Genomic DNA, 23,904 nt, shown 5'->3' on the forward strand with positions numbered 1-23,904 from the left:
TCCTAGTACCCTGCCTGGGTGGGGGATGTTACTGCCTGACAGGCCTTGGGTTCACAGGAACTAGTGGCTCTGTCAGTGGGCAGTGCCCCTGACCCCATGACCACTGCGGACTCCCTGACTTGAGTCTCTCCTCAGGGTGCTATAGGCAAGGCTGGGGACCCAGGGAGAGACGTAAGTAAGGGGAGATATTAGGGTGGAGGGCGGCTCAGGGGTCCAGCATGAACTGTGTAGCCTGGTCTTCATAGTCACAGGACCAGCGGGAGTAGGGGGAGTTGGTCTAGCCCTGTCCTTGGGAGGGTCCCAGTCCCTGGCAGGCAGGTTTGAGCAGAATCCTGCTTTCTGATCTTCTCTGCCTTGGGTGCTATAGTAGGACCCCCAAATCCTGAGGGTTCTTCCCTTGGGAGTTTCAGCAGGGGGCCCCCTACCCTATCGGGTCTCAGCCTCGGGACCTCAATGGCTCCTCCCAATTCTGGGGGGACTCTACACGGGAGGAGGTTCTTAGTGGGGTTCTCCAAGTCCATGGATGTGCCCCAGGAGATATATCAGTGGCCCTCTCAATCCTAGTTAAGACTTTTTCCAGGGACTGCCTGGCCTTCGAGGAGAACAGGGCCCCGCTGGCCCCTCTGGTCCCCTTGGAGCACCGGTGAGTCCCACTTTCATTGTACCCTTTTAAAAATAAAAAAAAAAAACTATTTATTTGGTTGCACGGGGTCTTAGTTGCAGCAGGCGGGCTCCTTAGTTGTGGCATGCATGTGGGATCTAGTTCCCTGACCAGGGATCAAACCCGGGCCCCCTGCATTGGGAGCTCGGAGTCTTATCCACTGTGCACCAGGGAAGTCCCCTCGTGGTATCCTTTTGCCCCGTTACTGCCCTCACCCCAACCCTGACTTCTGACCAATGATCTGTTCCCACAGGGAAAGCCAGGCAAGGATGGCAAGCCTGGCCTGAATGGGAAAAACGTGAGTGTCCAGGGTAGACACAGTGAAACCTCCAAAAGATGTTAGCACATGGACATGGCTCAGATGTGCCATACACACGGGGCACACACACAGACACATGCTGACACGTGCCGACACCCGAGTACGTAGCCCACACGTACAGATACATCCTGAAGCACACGTCCATGTGCACACACGGGCAGCCTCACAGACACAGTGGGTTAAGTGGACGTGCTGACCTGTGCCTGGATGGGCCAACACAAGCTAAAATAACCACAGCCACAGGCACAGGCAAAGAGCCTCAGACACAGATGGAGAGGTGCCAACACACAGGTGTGAAGCCCACATTCAGGGATACTGAAGACATGTTGACACACAAACACTTCCACCCATACACGTGCTATGGCTTGGCCCCAGGGCTGCACGTGTACCTCTGTGGAGGTGTGGTGAGACACATATCCAAGGCTCTGACGTGTGATACATGCGGGGACAGACCGACATATGCATTTGTGTCCACAGTCACTCATATACATACGGCCACACATAGTGAGGTAGACACAGGACTTGCAGACAGTTACCAAGACACACAGACAATTCTTAATTCTTATTTCTGTTGGGTCTGATGTGAGTCCTCTGCCCGCAGGGAGGACCTGGGGACCCTGGAGAAGATGGGAGGAAGGTGAGTCCCCTCACTTGGAGTCTGCTCTGGCTCAGATTGGGGCCATGTCTGAAGCACCCTTGTCTTCCTTAGGGAGAGAAGGGAGATTCGGGCGCTCCTGGGAGAGAAGTGAGTGTTGGAGTCTTCTGCAACCTCTGACCCCTGACCCTGACCCTGACCCTGTGATATGTGGCTCCACTCCTTTCTGGGGTCTCAGGGTCCTGATGCTGGCTGCATCCTCCACAGGGTCATGATGGCCCCAAGGGTGAGCGAGGAGCTCCTGGTAGCCCTGGACTCCAGGGCCCCCCGGGCATCCCAGGGCAGGTTGGCCCTCCTGGCCAGGTGAGTGTCCAGGGTAGTTCCAGGACTTGGGAGCAACAGGGACCATTATGTTGTCACCCTGGGATGCCATGATCCTGTGTGACTTCTTTGTGTTCTGACATATCTCAGGGTTTCCCTGGTGTTCCAGGAGGTTCGGGCTCCAAGGTGAGTGTGCAGATGCTGGGTGGGGGGTATGGTCAGGGGCTGCCCAGAGTGGGGGCATTTTCACCACTGGTCATTCTTTTTCTCAGGGTGACCGTGGGGAGACTGGACCCAAAGGGGAACAGGTGAGGCCTCCATCTTTTTCACTTGCCCCGGTAGCCATAGCACCCACGCATGCGCGCACATGCCTCCAGCCCCAACCCCAAGCTGGGTCCAGCGGCTTGTCTCTTGGTGTCTCCAGGGCTTCCCAGGAGAGCGTGGCCTGAGAGGAGAGCCTGGGAGCACGGCGGTGAGTGAAGCCTGGGACCTGGCCCTTGACTGTTATGTGCACGCCTGTAGCGGCCACCTCTGTTCCCTTCCACTTGCCGTGAGGCCCCACTGGAGCTGTGCTGTGTGCTCAGCCCCCTGCCCTGTTGGGATTCCTGTAGCCTACACTGAGGGGAACCTGGGCAACGGGGACATGTCAGGGAGGGGCTTCCAGTGACCTCGAGTCACCTCAACCAAGGACTAAACCAAGGACTCCTCAAGGACTAAAGGGTCCTCTGGGCAAGAAGCCTGGGGAAGAGGGTAGGGAGGCTGTTTTGGGGGGCAGTGTGGGGCCTTCTCCTCTGTGGGCAGCCCCTCACCCAATTTGTGTCCCCAGAATGTGGAGCGGTTGCTGGAAAATATTGGCATCAAGGTAGGTTGTTTGGGGGCTGGGCATGGGGGCTGATGGGAACCCCACGGGACAAGTAATGCCCGTGGGGCCAGGCCAAGGCATGGGAGGCTGCAGTAATGGCCCTGCTCTTCTGACCCCTCACTGTCACTCAGACGTCCGCCCTGCGGGAGATCGTGGAGAGCTGGGAAGAGAGCTCTGGCAGCTTCCTGCCTGTGCCTGAACGGCGTCGTGGCCCCAAGGGGGACCCAGGAGAGCGGGGCCCACCAGGCAAGGAGGTGTGTGTTGGCTGCTCAGGGGGCATGTCCTGTGGAGGGTGTGGTTGACACCAGCATTTACTCTTCTGTTCGTCCAGGGCCCCACTGGCTTTTCTGGAGAACGCGGGCTGAAGGGAGATCGTGGAGACCCCGGCCCTCAGGGACCACCTGGCCTGGCCTTTGGGGAGAGGGGCCCCCCTGGACCTCCCGGCCTTGCTGGGGAACCTGGAAAGCCTGGTATCCCTGGGCTCCCAGGCCCGGCTGGGAGTGTGGGAGAGGCAGGGAGACCAGGAGAGAGGGTGAGCCTGGCTGGGACGGCCGGGGAGGTGGGCTCAGGAGGAGCTGGACTCCCCACGGGCATAGCCCTCACCCTGCGATTTGCACTTCAGGGAGAGCGGGGAGAGAAAGGAGAACGTGGAGAACAGGTGAGCTGGAGGGGGCTTTACTGGGCGGGACTGCCTATGGGCTGTGTTGGGGTGGCCACCCATTTTCTTCTTTTCTGCAGGGCAGAGACGGCCCTCCTGGCCTTCCTGGACCCCCTGGCCCCCCTGGCCCCAAGGTGATCACCCCAGCTCTGCCCAAACCTGTGACTGCTGTCACCAAGAGGCCACCATTGGCTTGAGCCCCAGAAATTCCATGTGGTGACTCTGACCCTACAACCCTCTGGCACCCTGTGATCTGGGATGACCCCTCCATGCCTCTGTGACAGACACATCTCTCCCCTGTGACCTTGTGCTTGTAGGTGGCCATGGATGAGCCAGGTTCTGGACTCTCTAGAGAACCAGGACCCCCTGGACTCAAGGGTGCTAAGGTCAGTGTGTGGGATCAACCTGGGGGCCACCCTTGCCATGGCGCCAGCGCCTGGCTTGACATGTCATCCCCACAGGGGGAGCCAGGCAGTGACGGCAACCAAGGCCCCAAAGGAGACAGGGTGAGGCCTCCCACCCCACCATGTTTCCCCTCCCCTGCAGGAGGGCATGCCGGGGTGGCATGTCTGTGGGCACCTGGCAGTGATGGGGGCTCAGGGCATGACACTCTGCTTGCAGGGTGAGCCAGGCATCAAGGGAGACCGGGGAGAGCCTGGACAGAGGGGTCAAAATGGCATCCCGGTGAGTCCTTGCCCCACGGGCCATGGGTGCACAAGTACACGGCTCTCACTTGTGTTGTCCGGGCTGGAGTCTGCTCTGCCTGGGGCTGTCTAGGGGGAAGCTGGGATGGGGAACAAGGACAGTGTGGCCTTAAACGTGTTCTCTCTAGGGTCTGCCAGGAGAGCGTGGCGTGGCTGGGCCTGAGGGGAAGCCGGTGAGTGATGGCAGGAACAGCGTGGCCGAGATTCTGGGGAACAGCTACCCTTTGCTGTATGCTGGCCGCCGTATGCACGTGTCACCAGTGACTGGTGCCGGGGTGTGGTGACTGGGTGCCCAGGTCTGAGTGCAGATGCATGATAGCTGTGTACGTGTACAGGCCCATGTGTATTGTCTGTGTGGGGCAGTCTGTGGGTATGGGGTGATTTGTGCCTGGGAGGGGTAGAGGTGCAGAAGTGGGGCCCCCAGGCAAAGGTCTCCAGAGGGCAGGAACAGGCCCAAGTGAGGCCAGACTGAGGCTCAGAAGCCCCCTTCTCTATCCAGGGTCTGCAAGGTCCAAGGGGGACCCCTGGCCCAATGGTGAGTACCCCAGAATCCCGCTCCCTCCTGCTCCCATCCTACAGTGGGTAACCCCTACAATGGGCAGTACTGCCTCAGTTTCCCTGGGAGGGTGGGATTGGCTCCCACTCGTCTGGCTCTTTCTCTCTCCAACAGGGTGGCCATGGAGACCCTGGACCACCTGGTGCCCCGGTGAGTGATGGGGAAGCACTGCCTAGTGGGGGTGGGACAGGCATCAGTCCCCACTGATGACTCAGTTGGATAACTTGTTTGTGTTAGTCCATGAGTCCAGGTGGATAACTCTGACCCCAGTTTCCTGCCCTTGATACTTTTTTCTAGGGTCTTGCTGGCCCTGCGGGACCCCAGGGACCTTCTGGCCTGAAGGTGAGTATAGGCTTGTGTGTGTGTGTGGCTGGAAGGAGGTGGTGGCTTGGAGCAGCCTGTCTGCACCAGGATAACATCTGCCAACCTCTGGGAATGTCACTGCCCTGTAATGCGACTGAGCACCAAGGTGCTCCGTCCATGTGGGCTTTGCTGTGGATGGAGGCTGAAGGGCCTCTCATTCATCTGTGGGGTCATGCGGTCTCTGGGGTTTTGGCAGGGGGAGCCCGGAGAGACAGGACCACCAGGACGGGTGAGTGACCCAGCCCATGGGTTAGTCACAGGGAGCTGGGTGGGGTTGGCACTGCCCTGAACTTTTTCTTCCTCCAGGGCCTGCCTGGACCCACTGGAGCTGTGGGACTTCCTGGCCCCCCTGGCGCCTCAGGCCTTGTGGTGAGTGAGGCCCCTGCAGAGATAGCATGTCCCTGCCCTCTGGGTCCCGTGCTCTCCATGTCCCTCTCACGTCTGACTTGTTTCCTTCAGGGTCCTCAGGGGGCACCAGGTTTGCCTGGACAAGTGGTGAGTCCTGGGGATCAGGGCTGGACTCCGGGGGTCAGGAGTCAGGGGGCAGGCCCCTGACAGAGCTCTTCCTTCTCAGGGGGAGACGGGGAAGCCGGGAGTGCCAGGTCGTGATGGTGCCAGTGGGAAGGACGGAGACAGAGGAGCCCCTGGCGTGCCGGTGTGTGTTCTGAGGGGAGCTCGCTGTGGGCATGTGATGGGGCCTGTGCCAGCTGCCGTGTGCCTGAAGGAAGAGGAGGGCTGGGCAGCAGGGACAGGGGGTGGAGAGGCACTGAGTTCCACCCACCGTTCTGCCATAGGGGTCACCAGGTCTGCCTGGCCCTGTCGGACCTAAAGGAGAGCCTGGACCCATGGGCATCCCTGGACAGGTGATCTTTGATCCTGACCGCCACCTTCTGCATCAGCTCCTCTGCCTCACTCCCAAGCCTAGTTTGTCCCTTCCATATGGACGGCGGGGTGGGGATGGGGAGGTGGCAGGAGGCGAGGTAACTCACCAGGAGTTCCCTGCAGGCTGTGGTCGGGCCCCCTGGAGCAAAGGGAGAGAAGGTGAGTGTGTGGGAGGCCCTGGTTTGGGGGGCACAAGGGTTAGGGGCTGAGGAACCCCACTGACCCCTTTCCCTCATCAGGGCACCCCTGGAGGCCTTGCTGAAGACCTGGTGGGAGAGCCGGTGAGTGTGGAACCTCCACAGCATAGTTCCTCCACCCCTGTGACCCTCACCTTCCATAATGTGCCCCACATGGTCCGGGCCTCATGCTGCCTCTTTGAGTCTCAGCTGTCTGTGCCCCTGACACCCATGTGTCCTCCTGACCCCTGTATCCACAGGGAGCCAAAGGTGACCGAGGACTGCCGGGGCCGCGAGGCCAGAAGGTGAGGTGGGCCTGGCCGCGGGGCCTGTGCATTGGGCAGGGAGGGGTACGGTTGGGTGGCTAGACACCCTCACCACCCTTTCTATGCAGGGTGAAGCTGGCCGTGCCGGGGAGCCTGGAGACCCTGGTGAAGATGTGAGTCTGGGGTCTGGGCGAGTCTGAGTCTGGGTTGAGGAGTGCAGTCGTGGATGTGAGGGACCGTTGCTGAGCGTGGGCACATCTGAACCCGAGCCTGGCTGAACATTCCAGCATTCAGGGTCCTGCTCTGGGAGCATGCGGGGGCCACGCCTCCTGGCTTCCATGTGCCTGTCCTAGGTCTTCTGTTCCTCCCTGTGTCTGAGCACGTGTGCTCCTGTCTGATCTCCCAGGTCTCAGGACACATGGGAGTTTTTGTGGGCCTCTCCTTGGTCATGTATTGATGCTGCCCCTCTCCCCACCTTGTCTGTGCTCCTGTATCTGAGCTCATATCTGTGGTCACGTCTAAGCCCCCTGGGATGGGACATGTCTGAGTTCCTGCTCCTGTCTGCACTCCCACATACCTGCACTCACGTCCTTGGTGCCAAATGTCCGTGGTCACCTCTGAGCTCCCGTGGGAATGTTTTGGGGCCATACCTGAGCTCTGGGTTCATGTTCCTACTCTCAAATGCTGTTTACTTTGTTTTAGGGTCAGAAAGGGGCTCCAGGACTCAAAGGTCACAAGGTATGTGTGCCCTAAAGCATCCCTGCTGGGGGTCATGGTCCTGAGACTCCCTGAGCCTGATCTGACTCTTCTTTCCCTTGAAGGGTGACCCAGGAGTTGGGGTCCAGGGGCCCCCTGGGCCAATTGGTCCTCCAGGTCTAAAGGTAAAACAATGCCCCATCACTAGTAGTGGGGGCAGCAGGTGGGGCGGGGGGCCTGGAGGTGGGAGAAAGAGGGTATTCTGGGGCTAGTCCTGGGAAGGGGTCCTGCTGGAGCCATTCCTCCCTTTGCTATTTTTGTTGCAGGGAGACTTGGGCCCCCCCGGCACCCGTGGTGCTCCTGGTATTGTGGGGTTCCCCGGTCAGACAGGCCCTCGAGGAGAGATGGGTCAGCCGGGCCCCAGTGGAGAGCGGGTAAGGGTGCTGAGGGCTGCACGTGGGGACTTGGTGACTTGAGGACCTCTGAATCTGGTACTGGGTGAGGAGGAGAAGGGGGCCCAACCCTGCCGAGGGGGCTCCTGGTTTTGGGAGGACAGCACGGGAGGAAGGTTCCCAAGTCACCCTTCGCCTCTCTTACCTCATTTTCACTATAGGGTCTGGCAGGCCCCCCAGGGAGAGAGGGAGCCCCAGGTCCCTTGGGGCCACGTGGACCCCTTGGGCTAGCGGTGAGTAGAAGTGCCCCAACGCCCCATGTCTCTGACTGCTGTGTGTTGGAGTCTGTCCATGTGGGGACTTAGGCTGGGGACTATGCCACACTGTGTGGCTAGATATGTGTGTGCCTTTGAGGGGCACAGAAGCCTCACCTCACTCTGCCCACAGGGAGCGCCTGGGGCCCCTGGACTCAAAGGAGACAAGGTAGATGGGACAATGCTGCTGGCTCTCTCTTGCACCCCTGTCACCCCCTCCAGCTTCCACTAACCCCTGTCACCCCCTCTAATCTCCACTGACCCCTGTCACCTTCTCCAGTCTCCACTGACCCCTGTCACTCCCTCCAACCTCCACCGACCTCCCATGACCCTCTGTCCTCCACCAATTCCCCTCACTGATCCCTGGTGTCCTGTTGATCTCCAGGGAGACACTGGAGCAGGACCGCCTGGGGCCCGAGGCGAGCGTGGGGAGCCGGGTGTCCGGGTACGTATGTCCTGCTCTGCAGCCATGGCCATTCCAGGGAGCCACCCTGGGACTCCCTTCATCACAGTTCTCGCCTCCGATTTCCAACTTACCGAGTCACTGAATCTATTGTCACCAACCAGGGTGAAGATGGCCGCCCCGGCCTGGAGGGACCCCGAGGACTCGTGGTGGGTCTCCCTGGGGAAAGAGCCAGTGGTGTGACTCAGTCCCCTGTCTGTGCCCTCTGTGCCCTTGTGACACTCTGCAGCCTTCTGCAGCCCTCTGGTTCTCCTTGGCTACTCTCTGGTCCTTTGTCTCCCCCATTCCCCCAGGCCCCCCGGTCCTCCCCTGCCCCCTGACCTCTCTCCCCAGTAGTCCCCACAAATTCCCTTAGCTCACTATTTTCTTCTCTCATACAGGGTCCCCCAGGCAGCCGGGGGGAGCGTGGGGAGAAGGTAAGGATATGGGGAAGAGGTCCCTGAGTGTGGGTGGGGATGGATCTTGCAACTCAGGATTTGGGGCTTCTCTATTTGGGTGAAACTCACACTCTTCCACCCAATAGGGTGACACTGGAACCTCAGGGCTAAAGGGTGACAAGGTGAGTGTGTGCATGGGGGAGGGCAGGGGACTAAGGGTGCTCCTGACTCCTCTGACTGCCCCCTGTCCACTCAGGGTGACTCAGCTGTGATTATGGGGCCTCCGGGGCCACGAGGTGCCAAGGGGGACATGGTGAGTGGGTCTGGTCCATGTGCAGATAGGTGTGGGAGGGGCTTCTGTGTGGGCTGGGCCAGGGGATCTGAGAGCTCAAACCCTCAGAGGGTAAGGGACTTTTAGCCCCTGACCCTGATTTCTGACCCTGACCCAGGGTGAACGAGGGCCTCGGGGCATAGATGGTGACAAAGGATCTCGGGGAGACAGTGGGGACCCTGGAGAAAAGGTATGGGGATGAGGTTGGGATATTCTATACAGGGTGAGGAGGGGGGTCCTACAGGCTGGGGGGCTCCATGGAGGGTCTGTGAGGACAGGAGGGGAGGATGGGAGGGGGCTTTCTGGGGGTCAGAGGGGAGGGGGTTCTGTCAGCTGTAGCAACTCTGTGGGGTGGCTGAGAGGATGGGGGCTCTATGGGGGGGCCCAAGGGCCTGGATAGGAGGTGAGAAGGGGAGTGTGTGGACTGTGGCTCTATGAGAGTGCCTGTGGGAATGGGAAGGGGGCTCCTTGGCTGTTAGGGGTACTCCAGGTAGGGGTAAGGGTAGGGGCCCAGTGGTAAGAGGAGTGGCAGGAATCTGGGGTCCTGGGGTGAGAAATGAGCCACCCCACCAGCCACAGTCCCCAGCTCCACCCTGCTGGGGCGTGGGCTGGAAGGGAAGGGGCCATGGGGAAGTGCGTGGGAGCAGCACTGGCCAGCTCCACCTCAGCCAGCAGGTTCCAGTCATTCTCTGAGCATGCAGCCTGGTCTGGTCCTGATTGTGTCCCTCTCCTGGTCACTCCCACAGGGCGCCAAGGGACAGCCTGGAGACAAGGGCTCAGCCGGGTTGCTGGGAGTGCGTGGACTCACAGGACCCAAGGCAAGTCCCGCCCCAGGTACAGACCCAGAGCCATGCATCACACACCCCTGTCCCAGGGGTGTCCTCTGAGCATTGGAGGGTTTCCTGCCTCCCTCGCTGTTGGCCCCATATGTGCTCACACGGGCTCCTTGTGCAGCCTGGGCCCTGGCTGCAGTCACCGAGTGGCTGCATGTGCAGCAGACAGGCCAGTATAGGGGACAGTCACACTGAAGGGCTGCCCTCCCCCATCTGTGTTTCCCACAGGGTGAGCCTGGTGCTGCAGGGATCCCTGGTGAGCCGGTAAGATGCCCCCACGCCCATGTAGTGGCCTTTGACCTTACAGTGAACCAGTACTCTCATGTTGTCCAGGGACCCCTACCTTCACAGTAGCCCCCATGATGGTTCCACCCACATAGTGACCCCTGCCCATGGTGACCCTCATCCCCATGGAAAACCCTGCCCTTCCAGTGGCTCTGGCCTCTAATGATGATTCTCACCCCTATGGTGTTCCTTGTCCATTACATCCAAAGTGATTCCCTTTGATCCCTCACTGACCTCCCCTGGCCTCACATTGACCCCTTTCCCCCCAGGGATCCCGAGGAAAAGACGGAGCCCCTGGTGTCCAAGGAGACAAAGGAGATGTTGGCTTCATGGGTCCTCGGGGCCTCAAGGTGAGAAGGGGACTGCTTTTTTCCCCCTAATCAGGAGGACCTGATGTTGGAGGGTGAGGTATCTGGGGTCAGAGGTCAGGTATTTGGGGTCAGATGTGGGGGTATCTGGGGTTGAAGGTGAGGTGTTAGGTTAGAGGTTGGAAGGTCAGAGGTTGGAGTATCTAAGGCCAGTTTGGAGAGTAGTTTCAGTGTCAAGGGGTTACAGCGTGAGGTATCTGGAAGTCATTTTTCACTTCTTTTCTCCCGCAGGGCGAACAGGGGGCTAAGGGAGCCTGTGGCCTTGATGGAGAGAAGGGAGATAAGGTACAGGGGTGATGGGGCATATGCGTGGGGATGTGGGGGGCTGTGCGGCCTGGGGCCTAAGGCTGATCCCTCCACCTGATCCCTGCAGGGAGAAGCTGGTCCCCCGGGCCGCCCAGGGCTGGCAGGACGCAAAGGAGAGTTGGTGAGAGTGGGGCACCCCCAGAATGAGGAGTGGATGGGTGGGCCAGGGCCTAACAAATGTCTTCTCTTGTCCAGGGGGAGCCGGGTGTTCCAGGCCAGTCAGGGGCCCCTGGGAAGGAGGGCCTGATCGGTCCCAAGGTATGGGGTCTCTCTCAACAGTGGACATTGGGGGTTTAGGATTGGGCAGGGAAGGGCACGGTTGGGTCGTGTAGGTTTTGGGTCAAGGAAGGTTTTGGGTCGTGAAAGGTTGGGACATTGGGGGGTGGAGTGGGGCTGGTCTTAAAGTTTCAGGGTGGGTTGGGGTCACAATGTGCTTTTTTATTTTTTCTTTGGCCGCACTGTGTGGCATGCGGGATCTTAGTTCCCCGACCAAGGATTGAATCCGTGCCCCCTCAGTGACAGCGCAGAGTCTTTTTTTTTTTTTAAAGATTGATTTATTATTTCTTTATTTTATTTTTATTTCTCTTTGGCTGCGTCGGGTCTTAGTTGCGGCACGTGGGATCTTCATTGAGGCACGCGGGATCTTTCCTTGCAGTGTGCTGGCTCTTCGTTGCGGTGCATGGGCTTCTCTCTAGCTGTGTCATGCGGGTTTTCTCTTCTCTAGTTGTGGCACGCAGGCTCCAGGGCGCGTGGGCTCTGTAGTTTGTGGCACGCAGTCTCTCTAGTTGAGGCGCGCAAGCTCAGTAGTTGTGGCGCATGGGCTTAGTTGCCCCGCAGCATGTGGGATCTTAGTTCCCTGACCAGGGATCAAACCCACGTCCCCTGCATCATAAGGCGGATCCTTTACCACTGGACCACCAGGGAAATTCCGAAGCGTGGAGTCTTAACCACTGGACTGCCAAGGAAGTCCCCACAATGCACATTTAGGATTAAGGGATGGGAGGTGGAGCAGCACATGCCTCAGGGCTAAGGGGTTACGGTGGGTGGAGGTCAGTGGGGAGGCTGGAGTGTCAGTGTAGGGGAAAAAGGTGGAGTCAGGGCAAGGGGCATCACAGGGGGGTCAGGGTCATGGGGATCATGGCAGATTGAGGGTCTTCAACTGGTAGGGCCACAGGTACTTGAGGTTATGGCCATTGGGCCTGGGGGCTTATGGGGGTTGAGCTGAGGTAGGCCAAGGCAGAGGGACTCTCATGCTTCTTTCTGTTCCCAGGGTGACCGCGGTTTTGATGGGCAGCCAGGACCCAAGGGTGACCAGGGCGAGAAAGGGGAGCGGGTAAGTTGAGGCTAAGGTCACGGTGAATTGAGGAGATTGTACTCTCTGGAAGTGGGTCCATCTTTGGAAGCTCTCATCACTGACCCTGACCTATCTCTCCTCAGGGGCCTCCAGGAATTGGGGGCTTCCCAGGTCCCAGGGGCAGTGATGGCTCTAGTGGTCCCCCCGGGCCACCTGGCAGTATTGGTCCCAAAGGCCCCGAAGGACTTCAGGGCCAGAAGGTGAGGGGCCCTGACTCTGATTCCAGACCCCTGAGCCTCACTGACCCTTCACACCTCATTGACCTCTAGCTCTGCAACCCATTCCCCCAATATCTTTGCCCCAACCTCTGAACTTATGACCCCAATTTGTCCTACTTCTGACCCCCACTGCCTCTGACCCTGCTTACTTGGTCCTGTCTGACAGGGTGAACGAGGTCCCCCTGGAGAGAGTGTGGTGGGGGCCCCTGGGGTCCCTGGAACCCCAGGAGAGAGAGGGGAGCAGGTGAGTGGGGATTCCTAGGCTTGGGGTCAAAGGTTGGGGTGACCTCTGGTGTCCGTGAGATCAGAGGTCACAGCCTGGTCCTATCCATTGCACATAGGGGCGGCCAGGACCTGTGGGGCCCCGTGGCGAGAAGGGAGAAGCTGCACTGACAGTGAGTGTGGGGTATGGGGGTTGTGGGCTCTGCCTCCTGCACCCAACCCCCGACCCCCTGGACCCTGGACCCTGACTCAGCGCTGTCCCTCCATGATCCCTGCATCATGTACCCTTTGTCCTTCTGTGATCCATTGGTTCTTCATGACCCTTGTGGTCTTGGGCTCCTAGGAGGATGACATTCGGGGCCTTGTGCGTCAGGAGATGATTCAGCATTGCGGTGAGTGGGGCTCAGCCCACAGTCTCTTGGGTACCACCCCACTCCATCCCCGTACCCCTAGACAGGGGCAGGCAGCATCCCCAGAACTTCCAAGGGGCAAGCAGTCAAGGAGATGGGTGGAGACAGATGGATACAAAAAGCACACAGGTGTTTCAGGACAGACATGCTGACAGGACTTCCTCAAATGGAGACCCAGGCAGAGGTGGAGGGACTCGTAGTGTTCCTGGGTGCCCAGGATGGTGGCGTGTGGAGGGGGTGGAGGTGTGAGCAGAGCCAGTTCCTCAGGGCCTGACGTGGAGCCAGGGTGTGGGTGGAGGGCTCTGGTGGCCCTGGGGGGCATCAGAGAGTGAAGCTGGTCTCCTTCCGCCTCTCTCTGTGGCTGCTTTCCCTCTGTCTCCATGCCTGTGGCTCCTGCCTGGCTGTCTCTCCCTCTCTCTCTTGCCCTTTGTTGGCCTGTTCCCAACTTCACTCTCGCCCTCTGTTTGCTTCTCCCCTTCCTTTCTTTCTCTTTCTCTCTCTCTGCATCTGCTTCCCTTCCTCTCTCTCCTGTCTGTCACTCTCTCCTGCTGTCCCTCTCTGTATGTCTCTGCCCCCGTGTGCGTCTCTCTCCCTGCCTGTTTCCATCTTTGTCTCCTGCTCTGTTATTGTCTCTCTCCCTGCCCCCTCTCTGCCCCCTCCAGCCTGCCAGGGCCAGTTTATCACATCTGGATCACGTGAGTAGTTTTCTGGTATTTTCTGCTCCCGGAACTTTCCTCACCCCAGGCCCTGCTGTGCCCATCACCTGCGTCCTCGCAGCAGGGGCTTGGCTGGGGTGGCCACCATGCTGACCCCAGAGCTCTGTGCCCCTGCTTCTGGCTCTAGGACCCCTCCCTAGTTACGCTGCAGACACCGCTGGCCCCCAGCTCCACGCCGTGCCCATTCTCCGCGTCTCCCATGCAGAGGAGGAAGGTGAGGACGGCTGGAGCCGTGGGGCGTGTCGGGTGGGAGAACAGACACACACGGGGCTGCTCACGTGTGCAGGTCCCACGCCACGCGTGTAGGGTCCACATTCAGGGAACACTCTTGTGTACATGTGGGAGACCAGTACTGCCCACCCCATCCAAGGGCCAGGGTTGGGCAGCATGAACTCAGCCCTACTGGGGCCCTGCTCACAGCACACCCCACCATGCGTGCAGGCCAGGTGCCCCCTGAGGATGATGAGTACGAATACTCTGAGTATTCGGTGGAGGAATACCAGGACCCTGAGGCTCCTTGGGATGGCGATGGTGAGAAAGGGGGCTGGGCCCAGAGGGATTTGGGGAGGGGCAGACAGAGCCCATCCCTGCTGACCTCTCTGACCTCCATCAGCCCCGGACCCCTGCTCGCTTCCACTGGACGAGGGCTCCTGTACTGCCTACACCCTGCGCTGGTATCATCGGGCTGTGGCAGGTGGTACGGAGGCCTGTCACCCCTTTGTCTATGGTGGCTGTGGAGGGAATGCCAACCGTTTTGGGACCCGTGAGGCCTGTGAGCGCCGCTGCCCACCCCGGGTGGCTCAGAGCCAGGGGACAGGTATGGGCGTACCTCCCATCCCATTAGGGGCCTACCCAGATCATGTCCAGGGTCAGGGTCCTGGGTCAGAAGCCCCCTCAGACTGGGGGACCTGGGACAGACCCCCCCCAGACCAAAGAGCTGAGTAGAGAACCCCAGCTCTATGTGGAGTCCCCAGCATGGCCCCCCTCAGTGCTCCCTCCCTTAAAGACCTGAGTGAGCCTCCCTCTCTGCAGGCAGAGCCTCCACACCCTATGCCCCCATCCTCCCCATCTCTGTGGCTGATGGGATGGGTAAGGTCAGATGGCTGAACCCAACCTGCCCCACCCAGGTGCTGCCGGGAGCTTAGGCAGACGATGAGCTGAAGTTCAGCATCCCCTGGAGGAGTCGGTGTCTCAGCTGGACCCTGCTGTCCCTCCCCTTGGTGCTAGAGGCCTGCGTGCACGTGAGCGTGCATGAGCGTGTCCATTAATTTCAGTGACTTGTTCCATGGGTCTAGCCTTCCCCCCTGTGGATAAACCCCCATTGTGGCTCCTGCCTCCCCGGCAGATGACTCAGTGTGGGGATGGCTGTGGGCAGTGAGCGGATGTGACTGAATCTGACCGCATCTGACCTGCCCCTTGGCCCAAGCCTGTGATGACATGGTGCTGATTCTGGGGGGCATTAAAGCTGCTGTTTAAAGGCCCCTGTTGTGACTGTTTGGGGAGGTGTGGGTGTCAGGGGGGCAGTACCACTGTCCAGCCGTGGTCACTGTCCTGTGACCCTCAGTCTCCAACTTGTCCCCAGAAAGAAGACAGGGTAGGGGCCGAGGATATGTCCTCACTGCTCCCCAGGAGGGGATGAATCATAGGTGGGGGGCTGCCTCAAGCCAGGAGACAGGGCCCAGCTGTCAGCCCAGGGGCTGAGGGAGATAAATGGGCCCTGAAGAGGGCAGAGAGGCAGACCACAGCACAGCACTGCCTGGCCCTAGCTAACCCTAGAGGAGACTGCTACTGGTAGGACTGGGGTCAAGGTGGGTGGGCAGGGCCTTTGGGGTTGAATGGATCTGGGATTTGGGTCAGTGGAGGTCTCTGAACCTGAGGCGCCCTGGGATCTCTGGCTGCTTCTCTGCCTCAAGGACCCCCATTCCTGCCTTTCTTTGCCCTGGATCTACTACAAGCTTTCTCGCTCAGACCTCAGGCTCCCCTTTGGTCCCTCTGTGTTTCTCTCTCTTTGCATCCTTATTTCCATCACACTGTCTCTGGGGCAGTTTCTGTCTCTTTTTTTTTGTTTGTTTGTTTTTTGCGGTACGCGGGCCTCTCACTGTTGTGGCCTCTCCCATTGCAGAGCACAGGCTCCGGACGCGCAGGCTCAGCGGCCATGGCTCATGGGCCCAGCCGCTCCGCGGCACATGGGATCTTCCCAGACCGGGCATGAACCCATGTCCCCTGCATCGGCAGGCAGACTCTCAACCACTGCGCCACCAGGGAAGCCCTCTGTCTCTTTTTTCTTCCACTCTCCATTTGCTCCGCCTCCCTCTCATTCATTTCCATCTCTTTCTCCCTCTCCCTCTCTCCTCCCTCCCTCCCTTTCTTCTTCTTCTTCTTGTTCTTCCTCCCTCCCCCCCATCTCTCTCTCTATAAAATATATCCATATCTAGATGTACCTGTGGCTCTCTGTCTCTGGGTTTCTCCATCACTTTGTTTATCTCTGTCTCTCTCACTCTCTTTCTCACTCTTTCTGTCCCTCTGACCCCTTCTCTGCCTGGCTCTGTCTGTTATCTCTGTCTCACTCTGGCTCTCTCCTTGTTCCTTCATCTGTTTCTGTCTCTCTCTGTCCCTGGCCTGGCTGCTCTCTGTCTCTCTGCTTTCCCCATCTGTCTCTGTCTATGGGCCATAGCTGACCAGGGCCCCTGCCCTGAACCTGTTTTCTCCTCGCAGCCTGACCACACGATGACCAGGTGGGCTCTGCTGGTGCTGATGGTCCTGACATTGGGCAGGACTCTGCTTGTCCCAGCAACCCCTATCCCAGGCTTCCAGCTTCTCCCTCAGAACTTTCCCCAGGCCACTCCCCGCCCTGTGACCTCAGAGAGGCTTTCAGCCAGCACCACAGGCCCCTCCACTGCTTGGGGCTGCCCCGGCCCTGGCCCCCGCCCTGGCCCCCGCATCACCCTCTCGCTGGATGTCCCCCTTGGCCTCCCGCGGATCTTACTGGAGCAGACCCGGGCCAGGGCAGTGAGGGAGCAAGCTGCTGCCAATACCCACATCCTGGCCCATGTTGGCCGCCGCTGAGCCTGAGGGAGGGGATCACAATGATGGAGCCAGTGTGGATGGGGAGACCTGCAAGGCAGCGGCAGAGCTGGACGGTGCTACATCTGGGCACGGTGCATCAGGACTCCGCCACGTGGGGTCACTGCCATGTGGTGTCATATCAGAGTGCCTCACAGAGTCACAGTGTGTCTGGACAGCCTGGATGTTGCTGTGTCAGGGTGCCAAGTGGAGTCTTGCCACTCCTAGGAGCCCCACAGGCTTACAGTATGTCTGGACAGCTTGGACACTACCATTGAAGGTCACTACCGCATGGAGTCTTATCATGTCTGGGTCCCACTTGTGTCCAGTCACAGAGCATCTGGACACCGTCACATGTGGTCACTGTAAGGCCACTTTCAGGCACCTCAACACAAGAGACCATCACTGCATCGGAGACCAGCCCACCTAAGACCAGACCCACAGGTCTGCCCTGTCCTCCCACAGGTCACCACACAGAGAAATGCTGGTGGAGGGTCACATGCATGAGACAGCACCCACCCCAGATGGATGGGGCTATCAGGGGCATCTCTAGGCAGAGTGAGATGGTCGTACGTGGGAGGCCTGTGGCCGTGGCAGCCTTGCCCTGTGTGTGTGTGGGTGGGGGTGTGTGCACGCACGTGTGGCTGCATCTCTGTGTATCTAACAGCTGTGAGTACGTGTGAGCAAGGTGAGGCCATATGAGGGAGCTGGGAGGAACAGGAGCTTGTCCCCCAAACCTACATGAAGCACGCTCAACACATAGCCAGGCACTGTCTTACCCACACCCCTGCATACCCAGCCTCTGCCCTTGGATACACATGGCTCAGGGGAGAGGGAGCTCAGGCTGCTGGGGCTCTGGCCCAACTGCCCCTCCTTCATCGAATTGTCTTGAGCAAACCTCCTCACCTTTCCAAACCTGTTTTCTCCTCTGTAAAGCAGAGTGATGCCACCAAGCTTCTTGTGAGCACTGAGTGATGTAATGTACATGAAGGTTCTGGCACGCAGAAAGCGCTCAATACATGTAGTGACCGGAGAATGGGATAGACAAGAATCACACAGTCGTGTGCACCCAGGCAGTGACACACGAGGGCGGAGTCATAGCTGGCTACGCTGCTCCTTTCCCCACTCCTCCCGCCCCTTTCACTGTCCCTTGGTGTGCAGGGCGTATATTTTGCCTAATCTCACAACCCCAACTCCATTGCTGTGCTGGGATGGGACTGACCTTCTGGAGAGTGTGGTCAGGCTTGCCTGCAGATGAGGCAGGTATTCTGGGTAGTGTAGACAACTCTAGCTGGAGACGAGGGCTGGAGAAAGGGATAGCACTGTCGGAAGTGTGGCTGCCCAGGGCCGGGGTCACTGACGGAGATCTCACAGTTGTCAGCAGCCCTGGGGGGCGGGCCCAAGGCGGGGCTGGAGAGGCGGGGCCACCCGGCCTGCTGGGCTCTCTCCGGAGCCTGGAGGGCGGGGCTGCCCGACTCCGAGCTGCAGGGGGCGGCGGCCCAGGCCAGTTTGGTTGCAGGATGAACAGAGGCAAGGAAGGAGGCAGCTTCTTGACGGACCCCTGGTCAGGGAGCAGCAGGCAGGGTAGGCACGGGGCAGGGTGGACAGGGTGGGGGGATTGGGAAAAGACCTGGGCAAAGTGGAGGTGGTGCTAGAAGGGGTGTGAGAGTGTTGGGGGTCTCTCCAGGAATAGGGGTGCTCTTAGGGGCATCAGTCTGTCAGTGGCATGGAGGAGGGGGAACACTGGCGTCTTGCCGGGGAGAAGGAGCTGGGCCAAGGGGGAACTATAAATAGCTTCTTCCTCCAGCCCAGGGGGAGGGACAGTCAGCTGGAGCTTCCCAGGGGGCCTCCTGCTCTGCCCTTTGGTGGCCTCCAAGGGGTCATGTTTATCCAGGTCCCCCCTCAGGGGTCATATCCAGAGGCTCATTTGGGAAGTTTTTCATGTGATGTTACTTTAGCCCTTAAACCAGCATTTCTAGGGCAACTACTGTGTGCCTTGTGCCGGTCCTGAGCTGCTCTAAGCACCTACTGTGTGCTCTGTCCCAGTCAGGAACCTCTCTGAGCACCTTACTGTGTGCTCTGGCTGGTCCTGAGTCACTTTGAGCACCTACTGTGTGCCCTGTGCCAGGCTGGAATCAGCAAGTGCAGGCCAGGGTTCACGGGCTGCTTGGTTACACGGCTCTCTACCCCCAAGTTGGAACCTCACACCCTGTGTGAGCTCTGGACCCAGGGAGACACAGGATGATCCTTGGCTAGAAATGGCCAGAGGAAGCTGGAACTCCTAGGAACTCCCCAACCTCCCAGTGACAGCAGAGGGGAGAGGAGGAGGGAATAAAGGGGAAGGAAGACAGCAGAGAGCAGCAGGCCTCACCGCAGCTGGCCTGTCTCTGCACCAGCCTGGGTGCAGGGCCTGTTAGTGTGTGTGCACCAGTGGCTGTGTGCACACCATGCTTTCGTGCAGTGGTGTGTGGGTCTGTGTGGGATGCACTGAGGTCCCCGGGCCCATATGCTGCAAAGGGTGGCTGTCGGTTTGGCCAGGTCTGGCCAGCAGATACGTGGACTGGGAAGAGTTTGAGCATTGAGGACTGAAGACTGAGGACACCCCACAGCTTGTAGTCTGGGACACTGGGAGGAGGTCCAGTGGTCAGTGCAGAGGGCACCACAGGATCCAGGCCAGGCAGGTTCACGGCGAGGAAAAGCTGAGCAGGATGTGTTCACACACAAGTGCACACTGACATCCTAGCACACCTCCCACCCTTGGGCCAGGAGAGCTGGCTCACTCTGGGATGGCCCCAAGGAGGGAAAGCCATGAGGGCCAATTATTCTATTGCACGTATTGGCACTGAGGGAGCAGAAAGTCAGGAGAGCATTTCAATGGAGGGAACATGCAAGAGTGCAAGTGTGGAGGTGGGATGTGTGGTTATAGTACAAGGTGTGGGAGGTGAGGTTCTGAAGGGCTGGGAGCTGAGCTGAGTCCATCCTGCACTGTGGGCTGTCGGTTCTGTGACGCTGGGCCCTTCTCCCCTTCCTCAGTTTCCTACCTGAGAAATGGGGCCATGGGAGGGGAGTATCCTCAGAGCAGATGTAGACCCTGGCCTTTGGGGAGGGGCTCCAGGCTCCTCCTGCTGTTGACATGTGGCCTCACACTGGATATAGAGACTTGGGAAGGTATGTCTGGGTCAGCCCAGGGTCAGACGGGAAGAGTGGGAGGTACAGAGCCACTGATTTTCCTGGGAAGCCAGACTCAGACTTCTGGAGGTGAGGATGGCTTCCCAGACATGGCCCTGGCCTCCTGCCCTGCCCTGGCTGTCCCCTACCCCCAGCCTTTGACTAACATTCCAAGAGGGTTGGAGAGGAGAATGGCAGGCCTGAGAAGGTGCAGGGTGTCTGTGGATGTTAGATGAGGTAGACTTTGCAATGACTGCTGGGGGTTGGACAGGGTGTGGGTATGTGGTGACAAGGTCTCTGAGGCTAGGGTGGCCCCAGGATGGCCTTGGTAGTGGCCAGGAGACAGACAGGAGGGCTGACTTGTCAGGAACAGAATGAGTGGCTTTGGAGAAGTAGGAAGTGGGTGGAAGGTCACTAGGGGCATCCTGCTCATCAGGAGCTGCCTGTGGGTGTGCCAGCTGCTGGGCATGAGGTGGGGAAGGAGGTGGACGGTGGACACTGAAGAGGGAGGCTGAAGAAGGAGGAAGTGGTCGACTCTGTCTGAGGCAGGGTATTTCCTGGGGAGGCAGCTTGAGCTGCTTCCAGGGAAGGTCTGCGTGGGCTTCTAGCACGTGGACCTCCTTAACCTTCATTTCCTGTGAAGTGGGCCAGACATCTGTATCAGTCATCTTAAGGGTCCTTGCCAGGCTCTGAAGGGCTGGGCTGTGACTTGGAGGACTGACTCAAGGCAGGGGTGTGACAAGGAGGGCAGAGGGAGGGGTGCTGCCCCTGTGGAACACTGGGTGGAGACTTTTCTCCATGCCCCAGCCCCTGGATCCTGGCTGGGCACACATTAAGCAGAGAGAACTTGGGGATGCAGTGATCCTGCCAGGGGATGTGGTGGAGGACATCGCTAGAGGGCAGTGTGACCCAGACTCGAGCAGTGTCAGCTAAGGTCGGGGGCAGAAAGTGTACAAAGCTTAAGAGGCTGGGCTGAGGAGACAGAGAGGAGGTAGACCAAGTGTTCCCGAACTCAGGCTCTCTCCTTTGCCCCTTGCCTCCACTGCATTTTTAGAGACAGGAGGAAGAGAAATAATATAATAAATGATAACATTAATGTGCTTTAGAATGGATTTCTCAGACACTGCCACTTTTAACGCATACCAGAATCTTGTAAGATCCATGACAGTGTGTATTCCATTTTCCTGATGAAGAAGCAGAGGCTCATTAAAGAAAAAAATGTGTAAACTTATGATTTAAAATTTAATTGGTAAAAATGAAATCCTGGAAGGAGAAGTAAGATACTGTCAGGGTTTGGTGAGTCCCCAGGGACCTTGGTTACTAGGTGCCGCTCACGTGCTCCAGGTGGGCTGGGGTTTAGCCCGAGCTCCCCAGCAGCTAAGGCAAAGAGAGGAACACGATTAATTTTGAGATTTGTCCTGTCCATGAGATAAAGGAGCTTTTTCAGCGTGGTTAGGCAGGTTGCCCCTGTGGGCAGTGGAGAGTCCCGGGACTCGGAGCAGAAGAGAGGGTCGGGGCACAAGGCCGGTGGGGCGCGGCGGAGTTGACAACCGGGCCAGTGATGAGAGTTACGCAGAGGCCGCCAGGCTGGTCCTGACCAACTAAGCTCTGCGCGTCACGCAGGCCTACCCCAACGCATGCAAACCCCTCCTCCTGGGGGCCCTGAGGTCACGCAGAGCGGGAAGCGGGACCTCGGGTGTCCTGGGGGCAAGCCTGGCACGCCCAGGGCGAAGCCGTGGGTGAGGTCTATGCAAATCATCAGGGTCGCGTTGGGTTTGCTGGGCTCCGGCATCCAGGGCGGGGCCTGCACCATCCAAGCCTGGAAACTGGGGAGCTGGGCATGCGCGTCCCCCATCCTGGCATGCAGGGCGGGCCCGCTTAGTCCAAAACGCGTTAGTAGGCGAGCTGAGCATGCGTGGTAGGAGGCCAGACGCTCTTCAGTTGGGGTGGAGCCTACTCGTTCCGGGGCGGGGCCTGCGGGGAGTTGGAAGGGCGTCAACGCGGCTTCAGGAGGGGCGGGGCTGAGGGGTAGAGCTGGGGGGCGGGGCATCGAGTGGCCCGAGGTGGCCGGGCTGCTGGGTTGGAAGCAGCGCAGTCCGACTCATCCTAGCCCCAGGATGGCGTCCCCACGGGAACTGACCCAGAACCCCCTGAAGAAGATCTGGATGCCGTACAGCAATGGGCGGCCTGCTCTGCACGCCTGCCAGCGCGGTGGTGAGGCGGCGTCCGCGGGGAAGGGGGAGGGCGGTGCATGGGCATGGGTATTGGTCTTACGTGGAGAGGGAGCCGGGAACAGGTGGGGAACCGGGGACAGGTGAGGCAGCCGTGACTGGTGGGAGGGGAACAGGAACAGGTGGGAGGCCTGGGACAGGTGTGGCAGAGCGGGAGGCGGGGACAGGTGTGTTGCGACGTCTCGGCTCAGCGGGAGCTAGTTCTGGCCGCCATCACCTAGGGGAGGGCTTAGGACCCTTCCCACACCACTCTGTCCCCACCGCCTCAGGTCAGGGGAGGACTTGGAACCTCGGTCCTGCCCTCTCAGCTGGCCAGAGAGCGTGGGCCGGGTGGTCAGGCCGGGGTCTGAGCTGTGTTGGCCCTAGGAGATTCGCTTGGTCTCTCTGAGCCCAGAACTTTCAAAGGCCCAAGGCGGGGAGGAAGGCCCATCTCTGGGCCTGAAATCGAGTTTTGGGAGGAATTTCAGGGAAGTGCACATGTGTTCAGGATAGAGACAGTGAGACCACTTTGTTATATGGGCCTGTCTTTGTGTCCATGGGTGTGTAAGCATCCAGGTGGGGTTGTGGGTGACTGGTAAAACTGGAGGGTGGAAACATCTAGAACATATGCTGAAATTCAAGGAATCGTTAAGGGGATTACTTTTCCTGTGGTCCTAGGTGTTAAACCCACTTCATTGATTTTCTGCTTGTCCTTAAATGAGTCTGCAACTTTTTTATTACCAAGAAAAACAAAGATTTATTTTAGGAGTAACTGAAATGTTGTAATAAATTTGCAAGTTGGCAAGGTCCTCAGAGAACATCTAGTCCAGCTTCTGATACAGATTTGGAAATGGAGGTCAGGAGACTGTGTTATGTGCTGGGGTCTCCCTGCACTCCTGACCTCTGCTTGGGCATGATAGGAGAGGAGAGAGTGCTTGGTGCTTGTCTTGCTTTGAGGGTATCCTGGGGGCCTTGGCTTTGACCAAGGGTGTGAGTCCTAGGTGAGGACTGTGTGCATCTCTTAGCACACTGTGGAACCTGGTAGGGGTGGCCGTGGCTTTGACCAGACATTCTGGTGGGTCGTTACTCTGACCATAATGTAGGTCCTGGTGGGCTGCTGAAACTGTGAACCTGCTTTTAGCCCTGGGGCCATGGCTTTCCAGTCAGTATTCAGTCCTAAGGGACTATGGCTACACCCTAGCCAGTTTTCCTTCTAGACTTCTGGAGGTGTGGAGGGCTAGGCCCCTTTCTCTTGTGCTTCTAGTCAGTCCGTGTTAGGGCTGTATTGTTCTAACTAGGGGGTGGCCTCCATTGTTACATAAAGGAGAAGGAGTGAGAACATGGACTTTGGAGGCAGGAGCACTCAAGCTGCGTCGTGGCTTAGCTGGGTGACCTTGGGCAAAGAGCTGACCCTCTAGGTCTCAGGTTCCTTATCTGTGAGACTGAGACAGTCATCATCCTTGCACTATGAAGCTGCTGTGAGCCTCTTTTTTTAAAGTTTATATATATATTTATTTATTTTTATATTTATTTATTTATGGCTGCATTGGGTCTTTGTTGCTGCTCGCGGGCTTTCTCTAGTTGCGGCGAGCGGGGTTTACTCTTTGTTGCGGTGCACGGGCTTCTCATTGCGGTGGCTTCTCTTGTTGTGGAGCACAGGCTCTAGGCGTGCGGTCTTCAGTAGTTGCAGCACGCAGGCTCAGTAGTTGCGGCGCACGGGCTTAGTTGCTCCATGGCATGTGGGATCTTCCTGGCCCAGGGCTCGAACCCATGTCTCCTGCATTGGCACCAGGGAAGTCCTGTGAGCCTCTTGAT

The 23,904-nt window shown here is 58.7% G+C and overlaps 2 protein-coding genes across 2 annotated transcripts in view; both read left to right on the plus strand.

Annotated features, from left to right (window-relative positions):
* COL7A1 (collagen type VII alpha 1 chain) overlaps positions 1-14,804 on the plus strand; it is a gene marked incomplete at its 3' end in the record, with an annotated part of 31,713 nt that extends 16,909 nt beyond the window's left edge. The window contains exons 62-117 of the mRNA XM_082848378.1: positions 136-171; positions 581-643; positions 915-959; positions 1,582-1,617; positions 1,690-1,725; positions 1,843-1,938; positions 2,047-2,082; positions 2,169-2,204; positions 2,321-2,368; positions 2,723-2,758; positions 2,890-3,012; positions 3,090-3,290; positions 3,381-3,416; positions 3,497-3,550; positions 3,734-3,922; positions 4,038-4,100; positions 4,249-4,293; positions 4,620-4,655; positions 4,791-4,826; positions 4,974-5,018; positions 5,236-5,268; positions 5,346-5,408; positions 5,499-5,534; positions 5,614-5,694; positions 5,834-5,902; positions 6,045-6,080; positions 6,161-6,202; positions 6,358-6,402; positions 6,492-6,536; positions 7,066-7,101; positions 7,185-7,244; positions 7,386-7,493; positions 7,673-7,744; positions 7,899-7,934; positions 8,151-8,210; positions 8,333-8,377; positions 8,609-8,644; positions 8,752-8,787; positions 8,862-8,918; positions 9,055-9,126; positions 9,683-9,754; positions 9,998-10,033; positions 10,324-10,404; positions 10,654-10,707; positions 10,796-10,849; positions 10,924-10,986; positions 11,999-12,061; positions 12,166-12,282; positions 12,467-12,544; positions 12,642-12,695; positions 12,866-12,914; positions 13,595-13,627; positions 13,776-13,862; positions 14,069-14,179; positions 14,262-14,465; positions 14,776-14,804. Of these exons, the coding sequence (XP_082704504.1) occupies positions 136-171; positions 581-643; positions 915-959; positions 1,582-1,617; positions 1,690-1,725; positions 1,843-1,938; positions 2,047-2,082; positions 2,169-2,204; positions 2,321-2,368; positions 2,723-2,758; positions 2,890-3,012; positions 3,090-3,290; positions 3,381-3,416; positions 3,497-3,550; positions 3,734-3,922; positions 4,038-4,100; positions 4,249-4,293; positions 4,620-4,655; positions 4,791-4,826; positions 4,974-5,018; positions 5,236-5,268; positions 5,346-5,408; positions 5,499-5,534; positions 5,614-5,694; positions 5,834-5,902; positions 6,045-6,080; positions 6,161-6,202; positions 6,358-6,402; positions 6,492-6,536; positions 7,066-7,101; positions 7,185-7,244; positions 7,386-7,493; positions 7,673-7,744; positions 7,899-7,934; positions 8,151-8,210; positions 8,333-8,377; positions 8,609-8,644; positions 8,752-8,787; positions 8,862-8,918; positions 9,055-9,126; positions 9,683-9,754; positions 9,998-10,033; positions 10,324-10,404; positions 10,654-10,707; positions 10,796-10,849; positions 10,924-10,986; positions 11,999-12,061; positions 12,166-12,282; positions 12,467-12,544; positions 12,642-12,695; positions 12,866-12,914; positions 13,595-13,627; positions 13,776-13,862; positions 14,069-14,179; positions 14,262-14,465; positions 14,776-14,804 (3,549 nt within the window). The remainder of the gene's footprint in view (positions 1-135; positions 172-580; positions 644-914; positions 960-1,581; positions 1,618-1,689; positions 1,726-1,842; positions 1,939-2,046; positions 2,083-2,168; positions 2,205-2,320; positions 2,369-2,722; positions 2,759-2,889; positions 3,013-3,089; positions 3,291-3,380; positions 3,417-3,496; positions 3,551-3,733; positions 3,923-4,037; positions 4,101-4,248; positions 4,294-4,619; positions 4,656-4,790; positions 4,827-4,973; positions 5,019-5,235; positions 5,269-5,345; positions 5,409-5,498; positions 5,535-5,613; positions 5,695-5,833; positions 5,903-6,044; positions 6,081-6,160; positions 6,203-6,357; positions 6,403-6,491; positions 6,537-7,065; positions 7,102-7,184; positions 7,245-7,385; positions 7,494-7,672; positions 7,745-7,898; positions 7,935-8,150; positions 8,211-8,332; positions 8,378-8,608; positions 8,645-8,751; positions 8,788-8,861; positions 8,919-9,054; positions 9,127-9,682; positions 9,755-9,997; positions 10,034-10,323; positions 10,405-10,653; positions 10,708-10,795; positions 10,850-10,923; positions 10,987-11,998; positions 12,062-12,165; positions 12,283-12,466; positions 12,545-12,641; positions 12,696-12,865; positions 12,915-13,594; positions 13,628-13,775; positions 13,863-14,068; positions 14,180-14,261; positions 14,466-14,775) is intronic.
* A 7,192-nt stretch (positions 14,805-21,996) lies between these two features.
* Positions 21,997-23,904, plus strand: part of PFKFB4 (6-phosphofructo-2-kinase/fructose-2,6-biphosphatase 4) — a gene marked incomplete at its 5' end in the record, with an annotated part of 35,442 nt that continues 33,534 nt past the window's right edge. The window contains one exon of the mRNA XM_082848704.1: positions 21,997-22,093. Within this exon, the coding sequence (XP_082704830.1) occupies positions 21,997-22,093 (97 nt within the window). The remainder of the gene's footprint in view (positions 22,094-23,904) is intronic.

Source organism: Leucopleurus acutus (genome assembly GCF_964270905.1).
Source record: "Leucopleurus acutus genome assembly, chromosome: 10".
Lineage (NCBI taxonomy): Eukaryota > Metazoa > Chordata > Mammalia > Artiodactyla > Delphinidae > Leucopleurus > Leucopleurus acutus.